This window comes from Atta cephalotes (genome assembly GCF_000143395.1).
Source record: "Atta cephalotes unplaced genomic scaffold scaffold00033, whole genome shotgun sequence".
Taxonomy (NCBI): Eukaryota; Metazoa; Arthropoda; class Insecta; order Hymenoptera; family Formicidae; genus Atta; species Atta cephalotes.
The window spans coordinates 1153970-1167752 of NW_012130097.1; the positions used below are offsets into that span (position 1 = coordinate 1153970).

The 13783-nt window shown below is 32.0% G+C and overlaps 1 protein-coding gene across 1 annotated transcript in view; it reads left to right on the top strand.

Moving 5' to 3' along the window:
- LOC105621349 (division abnormally delayed protein) overlaps nt 1-12471 on the top strand; it is a 56139-nt gene extending 43668 nt beyond the window's left edge. The window contains exons 6-8 of the mRNA XM_012202814.1: nt 6888-7029; nt 11065-11260; nt 12365-12471. Coding sequence (XP_012058204.1) covers nt 6888-7029; nt 11065-11260; nt 12365-12471 — 445 coding nt within the window. The remainder of the gene's footprint in view (nt 1-6887; nt 7030-11064; nt 11261-12364) is intronic.
- The last annotated feature ends 1312 nt before the right edge of the window (nt 12472-13783 follow it).

A 13783-nucleotide genomic window follows, 5' to 3' on the forward strand; every position in this document is an offset into this window, starting at 1 on the left:
TGATGCCCGCATATATATATATATATATATATATATATCGAGACATTTCGAGAGATAGCATCTAGTGGAATATCAATGTTCTAGCGATGTGAATAGCGAGTCATTCATAGAGAGTCTGGCTCGGCCCATTTGTCGCGAGGGTATTTGTAAAAATGCGCCTTTTAAGAAATCAGCCTTAAGCTCAGGCTTCGAAGATAAATGCATACGCGATCTTGCTCGATTTTCAGTACGATTGATAGAAAAAAAATAAAGAAATAAAAAAAAGAAATAATTTATCATTTTTTAAATAAAATATTTAAATTCAATTTAAAATTAGGTTAACATTAAATTAATTAAATAAAATTTAAAATTAAATATAAAATGAGTGAGTAGGCTTATATGAGATAAATTATATAAAGTGCCACATACAGAGAGACTAGTAAGCCGAGCTGGTTGACAATGTTAATACTTGTAAAATTTTGTGGTACATATATCAGTGATAAATATAAATATAATAATAATTTATATAAGTCGCAAACATACCGATATTTAATACTGGGATCATCTTTAATATAGAAAAACAAATATCAAACCTTTAAATTATAAAAAGATATCTAATGTTACCTAATTGTTGTCCATCAAGTAATAATCGCTGATGGGCAACAATTAGTTAAGCATCTTTTTATAAAATTATTTTACTGCTCCAGCTAGAATTATAGCTATTTTTTGAATCTGATAGAAAATTATGTATCATATGCATAGAATTTATAGCATATATCTAAAATTCTATCTCTGTTGTCTATGACTAAATGCAATACATATCCAATATGTCGGTACTTGCTAGAAATTTATCTATTTTAGCTAATTTTTCGTACTTAGATAATTTTCGCTATAATTGTAAGACATTTTTTTGTATATGATTTAATAACAATTTGACATTTATTTTTCCACACTAAAATTTCATTAAGATTCGAAACATATGCGATTTATATGCAATACTATGTTATTAAACTAAAAAAAAGTCTGATAAGTTAAATGTTGATTAAAATAATTTCAATCAAATATCCGGTTCATATAATCAAAAATATAATTTTATTTTTCTAAATTTTAATAAATATTACCGAACATAATAATACGAATATAACTGTTTGGTAATTTTTACTAAATTTATAAAAGTAAAATTATTTTTTATTATATGAACCGGATATTTAATTGAAAATATTTTCAACATTTAATAGCTATTATATTAGACATTTTTTTAGTACACATTTATATTCTCGTATATATGTCTGTATAATTTTAAATGATTTTTAAATCCTCTAGATTAAAATCGAATTTGTTTTGAATTTTAATTTCGTTAAAATTTGTGTGATGCAAATTTAGTAAATTTATGCGACACTGGCCGCATAAAATTGCAATCTTAATTTTTTTTTGTTAACGAGAGACTTTGTTAAGTTCTAAACAATAATCATTGTTCTTTCAGTCGCAACAGTCCGGTTTTTATTCCTGCCGAATTGTCGTTCTTTTCCACGATGGACGATCAGTGGTGTATCTTCTAACAATCGTGAGAACATAGCTGTATCCGGCCATTAAGGAGACTAGCCGCGATTAATTTAGTTGCGTTTAGCGTTTCAATGTGATCAACGAAATAATCGCCGCAATAATCGAGCGAACTTCTTCATCCGCTCAATTATAAAAGCACTTTTCCTTGCAGCGAAATAAGCTTTGATTAAAGCGATTCTAAAATCGAAGCTGTTCCTCGATACGGCAATTTCATCTTGATTGAATGCCTTCTCTAAAATGGCTATTTCGATCGCATTGTCGAATTTCTCGACACAAGCGCAATGCAACGAGGACAGCCGTCATTACTCTAAGTTCCAATCGTTATCTATATATATATATATATATATAAATAAATGAATTCTAAAAAAATTTGCTGACTTAATTTTTTTTCGAGATACTGTAAAAAAAGTATATTAAAATTACATAAATAACATGTAAAAATTGTAATTTTACATATAATTTTTTTATAGTGCATGCACGTAAAATATCAGTTATATCAATATAAAAAATATCAGTATTATATACTTTAATTAATTTTGTGTTTCATAATTGTTCTATATAAGATATTAAAGTTGTAACCATAATTACTTGAACTTAATTATCATTTGGAAATATACACACATATCGTAGCGTAGTTTCATATTTTTATACTGCGGTCAAAATATTTTCTAAAAGTTCAGAAAACTCGTTTATCTTTATTGCATCCAAGTGTACAAATAATACAAAAGAAAACTTCGTGTTATCTAACATAGAATGTTGAGCCACTGTCTTCTTCAAAATGACAAAATGTGGCCCAGGAGGATATGACTTTCGTATTTAGGTCGGAAACCGATGTCCTATTTCGCGCACGAGATGATACGGATACCTCCTTGCTTTCGGAATTCGCGGAATAATGGCGGCGTCTCATGGCGGTCTTTCTCGGCATTGAAATATTAATCTGCCCCAAAGCATGTTCCATCTCCCGGCAGTGGAGATCGATGCGCGCATACATGCTTCACAGCTGAACAACCACCTATATACGCTATATGCGATATAAAGGCTGCGATATGTAGTCCCTATATCCATCACGTCCCTCTTTCCTTCCTCTTTTATTCGCGGATTCTTTGACCAATTTGCAGCGGACATCCGCGAGGAGTTAGGCGAGGTCAAAAAAGCGCTTGCGAGTTACCGAGCTACTGAAACTCAAACCTTACGTGAAATTTACCTCTATCCTTTATTCAGTTTCGAGCGAACTTAAACGGAAATTTAACCCGGGCTTTAATTACAAAAGCGTCGATCGAGTTAATGGAGGAACAAAACTGTTCCCGTGAAGAAACAAGCTCGGACCGAAATAATATACTCTCGGGGGAGGAATTACGTTTGTTTTAGTTCCTGTCTTATATCTCCTTTGGTTACAAACGTCATTGATCAAATACTCTGTGCGCTGTGATAACACGCAACGAATGAGGTGGAAAACGCATCGTTTTCATCTGAACAGTTTTCGCGTTCGATCGCCAAACAAAATCAGTCTTTGTCGGTTCGTTTCACCCGGTCTTCGTTTCTCTTGCTGTCGAGATCGTGCAGATTGTACTTATGTTAGTGATGAAGAAATACTCAAGCGGAGAAAGAAGAAAACGCTACATCTCAGCTCTTACTTTTCTTCTAACAAGTGTACTAATAATTTTAACTTTTCAATGCCACTGGTTTTTTATTTCAAAATGTAATCTTTTTCAAAACTTCATTGCTTATAATTTTTTTACTAGTGAAAGTACATGTATTTACTTCATATCATTGCATTTTTTAATTAAAGAATGAAATTAGGCTTTAAAGAGACTCTAAATCTATAAATTAGAGAATTACAAGTATTTATAAGTGTCACTGGATGTTTATATGTCAAATACGATTTTTTTATTGAATATAAATTTAAAAAATAAACGTTTCGACTCCACATTTTTGAATATAAATTATTTTCGGATTAATTGGATTTATTGAAAATGACTTATAAATAGAATTGAAACGTTTAATTATTTTTTAATGATTAATTTACATTAAATAAAAAATTATATATACACATGTTCTCTAAATTTTTTGGAGTGGAATCTCACTCTAAAGAATGACAATTGAGCTAGTCTTGAAAAAGTGCAGCTCAATTTTCAATCTTTAAAGCTGATGTGAACTTTAGAGTGTGAAAAAACATCCAATGTTGACTGTCTTATAAGTACTTATAACCTTTTGATTTGCATTTCTTAATATCTGGCATTTTAATTAAAAGAAAATTTGTAATAATGTTTATTTTTATAAATTATTTTACAAGCAATTAAAGTTAAGTATGCCAGACACGAGTTGCGTAACAAAATAGTAGTATAGTGTGATATTCAAGGATTAAAGGAATCATAAAATTAAAATCCTTAAGTTTTGCGTATCAAAATTCGTAAATTGGTGAGGGAGTTTGTAAAGGAAACTTTACGCACGTTATATAGTGCTTTGAAAGAAGATATGACTCGAGATAGACGCCGCAAGGTACGATTTAGCGGAAAAGGAGCGGAAGAAAGTTCGCGAGGAAAATCGCTGGAAGATGCAAGAAAACTGAGAAGCGCGACATGTGCGCGAGGTGAAAAGGGATGAAGAGGAGGGTGAAGGACGATCTTTCTCAAGGAGGTCGTTTCGTGAATGGCCGGCATTCAGAAGCACCGAGAAGAAGAGTCGGCCCCACGACTTCGGCGATATTTCAATTCGCTATCGAGCTATTCGAGCCACGCTAGATACTTTGGTACGCCTGTTTGGCGATGTAATATTTTTCATTCGAATAGTGGTATTAATGGAATAATAAATAATAATAACGAAACAACATAGTAGATCAAGCGAATTGAGGTCTTTAGATATGAATATAAGGAGAAAAATTAGAAATTTATATAAAATTCATTGCCAACAATGATAAACAATGATAAAAATTGAAGTACTTCTCATGTTACTTATTATTTTTTAATACACAGAAAGAACGAAGTTTGCTGAAGTATTTAAGAATTTAGCTACAGGTCTGAAAATAATTTTGTTGGATTGTATAAATAATTATGTATAATTATTAATAATAATTAAAATTATAAATAATTATGTGGGCAACTAAACATGAGTAATACTGCAAAAAGTTTTAGCATTCTAAAAATCATCTTAAGTCCTACATGATTATTTTGATGGTTCAACAAAATTATTTTCAAATCTGTGTTTTAAGTTTTTAGATACTTCAATGAAATCGTATAATTATGATAATTTCGTGGATTAATAAATATGGCGAATTAATTAGAAATTCGTATAAATGCTAACGGTAAATAATATAAAAATTGCAGGAGTATATAAAACGTATTATAATAGTTGTCATTTTTAATAACAATGATTTCGTGGATTAATAAATTATGGCGAATTGATTAGTTTTAGATTTGAGATAATTTTGTCTCTAAGGTGTTTCGTAACACACATTTTATATTACGTTATATACCACTCGTTGCAATAATATAAAGGACTAGCGAGAACAATGTAATATAAATAACGGCCGCTCTTTGTAAAACCCCGGCGAAGTATCGTCGACTTCTAGACTATTCGCGGATATATTTGTTCCCGGTTCATTGATTCGCAGACGCTTAATCGCGTGGCGATCGAAAAGCGGAAGGCGATATTCTGCGAAGCGGCACGAAGCGATTTGTCTCTTGTCGGTCAGCACCCCGCAGAAGATAGAAGCGCGGAAGATAACTGGGTATATCTCGGATGAATGCGTGGTAGACGCGCGTGCGGGATTGAGCTTCGCTTTCGCTTTGTACTTCTGTAAAATATCAAACAAAGAGCAACAAATTCTGGATGGGAATTTTCATGCCGAGATTACGGTATGTGAAAATCGATTTCTAATTTCATATTTTTTATAGGGAGACTGCTTTCTGAAGTTTCCTTCCAATGTATTTGAGAAAGGCGAACCAACGTATTGAGAAATTTTAATATGTATAACCATTTATTTTATTTTAAACTGACTAATAAAAACTTTATTACTTTTTCCTTTAAAAATTGTTCTAATTAAAATTCGATTAGAATAATTAAATTTTAATTAGAACAGCGGTTAGAATAACAAAAATTGTTGTCTTATTAAAAATTTTAATAGAATCTAATCAAATTTTTATGAGAACAGCACAATTTCTAAATGAAAAAATAAGAAAGTTTCTGTTCTGTAATCACATCTCAACAAAATAAATGTATGTACATACCGAACATTTCTCTCGGTGTAAATTTGTTGGCCGTATAATTTAGTTATTCAAAGTATGGCTTGATATCGTGTCTCATTAAGATTCTAATGAATATATGCAATAGCCTATCCACCTGTCTGGTTTACAGATTCATTTGGGTGGTACGTTAGAACGTATTGGCAACAAGGCGAGAGCTTATATCATTAATATGGGGGAAGATAGAAGCGAATATCGAAGTAATTTAACACTCACGATTTACGCAACCAGACTCGTGTTGAGCTCGCGGAAGAAATGCTCGGTGTATTCTATTCATAACTCTCCGATTATTGTGTTTAAACGCTACGACGCGTATTCATGCTTTCACAGCCAAGTCTGTATAAACAGTAAGGGCCCCAGCGAAGTATCGCCGACTTTTAGGCTATTCATGAACATATGTATATATTTGGTATGAGTACATCTATTTATATTTGATATATCATTTATATTTGATATAGATATTTTTGTTTTCGCTTTATTGAATCGCAGACATGCAATATGACAGCTTGATAATGAGATTGTCATATGTATCTTCGTATCTTCTAGTTTCTTTTCTGAATGTTATTACAAGTATTTTTGAAGGAATGCATTACAAGTATTTTTTGTAACTAAATGAAAACATATATGAAATTTTTTTGTATTCGAAAGTAAAAATTTGGCAGCAATTTAGAATTTGGATCCTTATTTTAATAAGAAGATATGTTTTTAAAAAAGATACATTAAATAAGATAAAAAGAGAATATTTTTATTTGAACTATAATATTGTATTATAAAATATAAATATTAATTTTATTAAACTGTTTCATATATATAATATATATAATATATATATATTTATAATATATAATATATATAATATATATATTTATTTTTATACGAAAAATATAAATTTTCAATTCCGCTTTTACACTTGATATTTAAATCGCGTCGTAAATTTTACGTTTATGTTTCTGTTATAATATAATAAAGATTATTGATATTTCAATCTCTTATCGTGTGATTTTCATTTAGCTCTTATTTACAAAATTATCTGCTTATCTGTATACAACGTAATTTCACGAAATTAATTCACTTTTATTACGGCGCGATTAAATTTTGTTTCAGATATACGAAAACTGTAGTGGATTCCAGTTTGAACGCTCAAAGATACAATCCTGAATTCACGATAACGATGTCGACGCCAGCCAGCTACTCCGGCAATACGAACACCAGCGCGCTCATTGACCAATTGAGGCACATTAATCAGGTGAGTACATGAAGTCGTAATTCGTCGCCGAGGTCTTAAGTGCGATTCCTCTCCCTCGGATTAAATCGTGCTGCAGTTTTCATTCGTTCGTTCAATTCAAACGCCGTGCAATGAACAACAGCGGTTGACTCTCGTCAGAATCTGCGATGATGGAAGCTTAGGAATAAAAGTCACGTTTTCCTCTTTCCAAGTTCTTTCCGAGATTTGAACCAAAATGATAAATTTCTTTCGCACATATGCAGGTTTGAATATCGAAAAAAATGTAGATATAATTAATAATAATAATTAAATATGTTTATATATGTGATAATTATTATAATTTTATTTATGTATATACATGTATATAATTTTATACTTTTGTAAAAATAAAAAGTTCATAACATTATAATAATTATCAAATTATTATATATATAAATATTATAAATTATTTAATTTATTATTAATTATTATCTACATGTTTAATTACACATAATTTTATTATACAATACAATATAAAAATCATTATAAAATTGTATAAAATTATTTTGTTGCTATTTCGGAATTTAATTAAAAGATGCTGATTTCGCTGCAGATTCATTATAAATTTTTATTCTCTCGTTTCTATATTAGATGCAAATTTCATCGGGTAAAGCGATTTGTCGCGATTCGTAAACTGTTATCGCGATAACTTGTTGGTGTGAAAAGCTCGCCCGGTGACTGCTAGACGAGTGTACCAGACAAATCATAAATTCTCGTCTATCTAGAATTATTCATAGAATAGAGATCGTAGACGGTGTGTCGAGGCACGTGTCGCGTTGCGTAGATTTCACCTGAAAGCACATGTGGGTGCTCAAACTCGTTCAATACAGTATAAATACATGTCGGGAGAGTTGATCGCTTGACCGCTAAAGTAATTATGTTATAAAGGATAATCATTGTAAGTTTTATAATTCAATTATTTCTAAAAAAATTATTGCGTATCTGATTCATGATCGTCGCGTCTGTACATTGAAAATCCAAATGTGTAAAAAATGATTATATGTGTGTGATTAGTTTTTAGCAGTATAAAACACTATATTGTATTTAAAAAATGGATTCACATCTTTTAACGTGTAAAAGTTATTTTTACATTGAAAACTAAGTTACATATATATATTGATGTCATTTTTTTACACATTTGGATTTGTAATATATATACCTCTGAGGTCCGGTTCTATCAACGTAAGATTTAATCTCGATTTAATTTACTCTTTATTAATTTAGAATTAGAAAAAATAAACATATAAGAGAAATCGAGATTAAAATTATTCTTACATAGTAAAATCAAACATTCAGTGAAATCAGGCTTAATGACATCAAATTTTTAACTTTAAATTTGCAACTATATAAAGTTGATAAATTATATATAGTTTATAAGTATATAAACTAATTTTATATAGCCTTGATCATAAGTATAATCATTCTCAATGTTTGCATCTTCTTGGAAAAGACTGTAATGAAAAAAAATTTTTTTAATATTAAAATTATTGTAATATAAATATATTTTTCAATAAAATTATTACTTAATTTATTTTTCATTAGATAGGGAATGATTACTTATGATGATTCAATATGTGAGAATGCTTCATACTTTTGGTCCAAGGCTACATAAAGTTATTAAAATTTCGGGAGATTTATATTTCTGTATGAATCGGAATTGAGGATAGATTTCTAAGTAAATAAATTTCCAAATTTTTAAACAAGTTTGTTTACGGTTTGTCATTCATTCTTCGTCTTTCATCGTATTCTTTCATATTCTTAAGGTTTGCGGCGTCATTAAAGTTGGCAACCGTCGCGTGTGGAATACACGCATAGTGCCTTATATACATGTTAATTCGCGTGTGAGGAATCGGGCCGCTTACTTCTGATTGGAATATCGTCAGACACGCGTATGTACGCATGTATACACGGTGTTCATGATCGATTTGCTATCCGTTGTATGAGCGACTATCTCCGATAAATGGTTTGTCCAAATAACTTTGTTAATTTGCGTCATGCAATTCCGTAACGTGAAACGAGATCTTCGTCGACGAAAAATTCACTCGGGATTCCCCGGATTGTTCAAATATATACCGTGTACATGCATGAAAAAAAAAACGGTTTTGCTAAAAAGATTTGCTATCGAAAAATTTAGCTAGAAACAGATGTGAAAATAAATTTTGTTGAACTCTCAATTAATTATATAAAACGCACAAATTGATTGCTAGAATTATTTGTACAATAGCATTTTGTAGCACATTTGCTCATTATGCTTGAATTTTCTGAATAATTATTTCGATTCGGTCTAACAAAATTATTTTCAGATATCCATATCTAATTTAATCTAATTTAATCTAAATTCTTTGGAGTGGAATTTCACTCTGAAAAAAGAGTTTTCAATCTTTAGAAGATAAGATTTCATTCTTCAGAGTGAGAGATTCTCTCTAAAAGTTTTTGAGAGAGTAAAATTTTTTTAGATACTTTAGCAAAATAGGTTTTTCTATGTGCGTATAATACGACCGCATAATCGAGCGGCATGATATATCGGGTCACGAAACAGTGAATAATAGGACTCGAAGTATTATTGGCAGGTGCGAGTATTAAATAATGGTCACGAAGTGTTTGAGAGAGACAGTGAGATTAGAGACGTGTCTGTCGGTGTCTGATTTTAGCAGAATATAAATCTATGTCTTTGTTATATTCGTGAAGGGACTCAGTTTGAAGGAAGAGTGTTGGCGATTAATTGCTTATATCTGCAATGGGTCAAGTGAGTTAATTGAGATCTTTGGGTAAATGGGACAATTATTACAACTTAATGAGTTACCAATGACAAAGCTAATCCCTATCATCTCTTCGTGATCATTCACGCGGCGGTTGCCGAGCGTGTGCTCGCGATTTTTCCGACGAGACTCTGGCATATAATAGCCATTAATTTCGGAAAATTATGCGTTATCCCCACACTTAGTCGGCGATTTCAATTACGTTCGTAGTCAAGTTGTAATTTGTAGCCACCTTGTTCACGCATAACGAGCAGTATTTCATTGAGCGACGATTGATAACAATTAATCTCGTCAATGTCTTATTTCTAACAATATGATACTATTTCGTCGCATTGATAAAAAAATGGCAAAAATAAGAAATTAGCATTTTTCGAGATGAATGGAAATCATCGATTCTAAGGATTAATATATTGTATATGTTATGAAAAAAAATAATATAAAAACGAAATATTCGTCAATACTAGGATTGCAGTGTATTCGAATTTTGAAAAATCTCATCACATAGTTTTAAAGAATATATTATAATTTAAAATATAATATAAAATGAACAGAAAATGAAATTATGCATATTCACTATCCATTTAAAATTTTGTTCTAATTCAGAAAGAATTTTAATCACCAAATAAGTACACATATTTTTTTGTGATCCTAAGAAAAGAACATATGAACATCTTCATTAAAGAATTTTTATTAATAATTTTAGAAGTTTTAAAATTTTTAATCATACAAAATTGTAATACTTGAATTCAGCATATTACAGAACAATTTTTTGATATTTGACTATATTGTATTATACTGTATTGTATGTTACTGTAATTAGAATTATTATAAAATGTATAATTGTAATTAGAGTCAGAAATACTAAAAATTTTTCTCTCAGCGTATAGAACGAAAATAATTATATCCTACATGAATAAAATAAAACTAGAACTGAAAAATAAGAACTGTGAAACATAGAATTAGTCTACATTACTATATTATTTAAAAATGAAGAAAATCTTTCATGATTATCAGGATTCATATGTTTCAGTTATGGGATTAAAAATGCGCCAAAGAAAAGTTGCTAATTTTCAGTTATGTCTTTTTTATCAATGCAGCGATTTATGACAATAGGAAATAATTATAACAATAGGATGCGGACAACTTTATAGAAATAATTAATTTGAAATATTTAAACAATACTGCTATAATACTAGTACTTTTAAACTAATGCGATGATAACGAGAGCATGTCCATATTTTACGTGTTTTCGTAACAGTTGGTGCAATCCCAATTGTCGTCCGACATTGGACCAGATGCCTTTCTGGCCGACGAGGCCTTGGATGGCTCCGGAAGCGGGGATAGCCCGGTTTGGAGACAGCACGGAAACGGCGAGATCGATGACGACGAGGACGGCCACGATCGCGACGATGACGACGAGGCCTCCGGCTCTGGAATGGGTCCCACCACGATAGGTATCGTATCCCATGGGCTATTTACGTCTGCATTGATTTGCATTTTGATAATAGCCAGCCGGTACGTTCCCGGTGGAAACTTCATTGTCAGATGAATCCTGTGTACGGCGCGTATCGAGTATCATTATTAGCGATAGGACTTCGTTCTCGACCAGGATTCTATAGCACGTATCAAATGACACATTATCTGTCGATGTGCCCCGACAAAAGAGAGAGAAAAGTTTTTTCCGATGAAAGAGCATAATAGGAATTAGTATGATTTAATTACTGAATGCAAAGGCAATTGCAACTGTAAAATAATGCACGAAGTATTCTGGTAATACGTAATTCCATGCGGTGCAATATGGTTAAATATTATCTGAAAGCACATTTCAATAAGAGAGATTCCAATAATAAAAGAGAATTCGGATTAATAACAAAGCATAGGAGATAAAAATTATTAGCAGTGCGAGGAATGGAAAGGCAGCAGCGATTTTAAAATAACAAAGCTGAGAAAGAAAAATGTTTGGTATTTGTGACTAATTGCATGATAAAATAATTATGGTTAGGAACTCCATTTTATAGTTATTTCAATTTGCTTGTTATATAAAGTTACTTTTTGGATAAAATTTTATAATATTCTTCAAGAGAAAATACATTCTTGTTTTGAGTACATAATAAGTTTTTCTTTAAAATTTGTAATAAGTATATTTTAAGACTATTAGTCAGAAAATATTCTTTGTTAAAAATAATCGTTACTTAAAATTGTAAACTGTGTAACACTTTTCTTAGCAGAATATTTTTTAGCATGATATTTTTTTATGTGTATAGGCCACCCTAAAGACGATTATAAATAATCGAGGCCAGCTATATGTTTTTTGTATATAAAACTGTAATATAATAATTATTGTTATTATAGCAGTAATAACTGTAAAAATAGAGTTTTTAATTATAATTATAACATAATATCATATAATTATATAGTCATAAATACCAAACATCATTCTGTTCATGTAGATGAGACCGCTTTTCTTATTCTGATTGCAATTATGGGGAATTCGTTTTATTAAAACGAGAAAGGAAACTTGATGTATCAAAGAAATGAATTTGCATTTTTCGTTTCAGACCCGTCGATGAAGACTCATCCGAACGGACCGCTCCACAGTGGGTCGTCAACGATCTTGTTATCATTCGCGGCCCTCGCTATTGTCTGTGCATCGCTTATCGCTTAATCAGTTACATCGCCGAGATATACGAGGGTATGATTTCGATCGCAATTCACGGCCAACGTAGACAAGGCGTAGATAAGGAGAGTTAACTAGTTTCTGTTCGCGATCGGAGGATTGTTAGCAAGTCGGATTCTATCCAGTTTTCACACGGGATTCTTCCGGCGCGCGTGAATGCTGATGAGCAGCCCCGTAAGGAGATTCACGGGTGAGCTTCCGCCTGCCGGAATCGCGTACAAGCGATGCCGTTGATAATTTATCGATGGCGTGTTAGGCAGCGAAGCGGACTGTTCCTGCCGCGATCCCGCTGGAAGGACGCCGCGGTTCTCAGTGATATATATCGGTATGCGAGAAGCGCGCGCGCGCGCGTGTGTGTGTGTGTGTGTGTGTGTGTGTGTGAGAGAGAGAGAGGGGAGAGGGGGCGGTTTGTAAAATATACGATGGGGGAGAAAAGGAAAGAGAGAAAAGAGCGTACGGCAAAGTGGAAAGAAGTGATGGGCGAGCCGAGTCTGAGACGTCGCACTTGTAAAACGAGATGATAAATTTCGCGGTGTTTTCCAGGTGCAGTTTTTCAACAGGAATGTTAGTTTTTTTTCTTATTTTTCGCGTACGCAGATATCAATAGTTCGCGAGAAACTGGAGCGCATGATGCTTGCCTCAATAGAACACGAAATTAACGCTTTTAAAATGCAAATGTGACTCTTCCTAAAAGTTATATTCAGAGGAAGAAAGGTTCTATTAAGTTTTGTAATTTTTACGAGATGTGCAGCGCGCATTTATGATTTTTGTTTAAAGGGACAATTATTAACTGTTTTGATCGAGTAGAATATTATGAATCTCGCTACGAATACTGCAATGAAATTACTATGTTATCGCCACCAGAAAGTTTAAAGGAACGCATGTCGGTATTCTGTGTGTGCATGTTATATATATATATTTTTAGTAAATTTTCAAAATTCACGATTTTATTTATCGCGAAAAAACGAAATTATTAGTGAGACGTATTGGATTAACTTTGCTCAAAAATGCCACGAGCGGTGAAGCAAATTATTGAAACTGCGAATCGCATGCGATATAAGTAAGTTGTTAGCCAAAAGGATATCGTATAGAGACATATCTGTTTAAAAATGCCAAGTACACCCGTTATCTCACCCGACTGGCTTCATGTGGGACTCGAGTCGAAATGTATAAGGCCTAAGAGAGAAAAGTTTCTGTCAAACTGAGCGTACTCGCGCCAAGTGTTAGTATTACATAAGAATGCAGGATGGTGTCGCAGCAGCCAACATCGATCGCCGGCTCCAGGGAGGACAAAACTTCT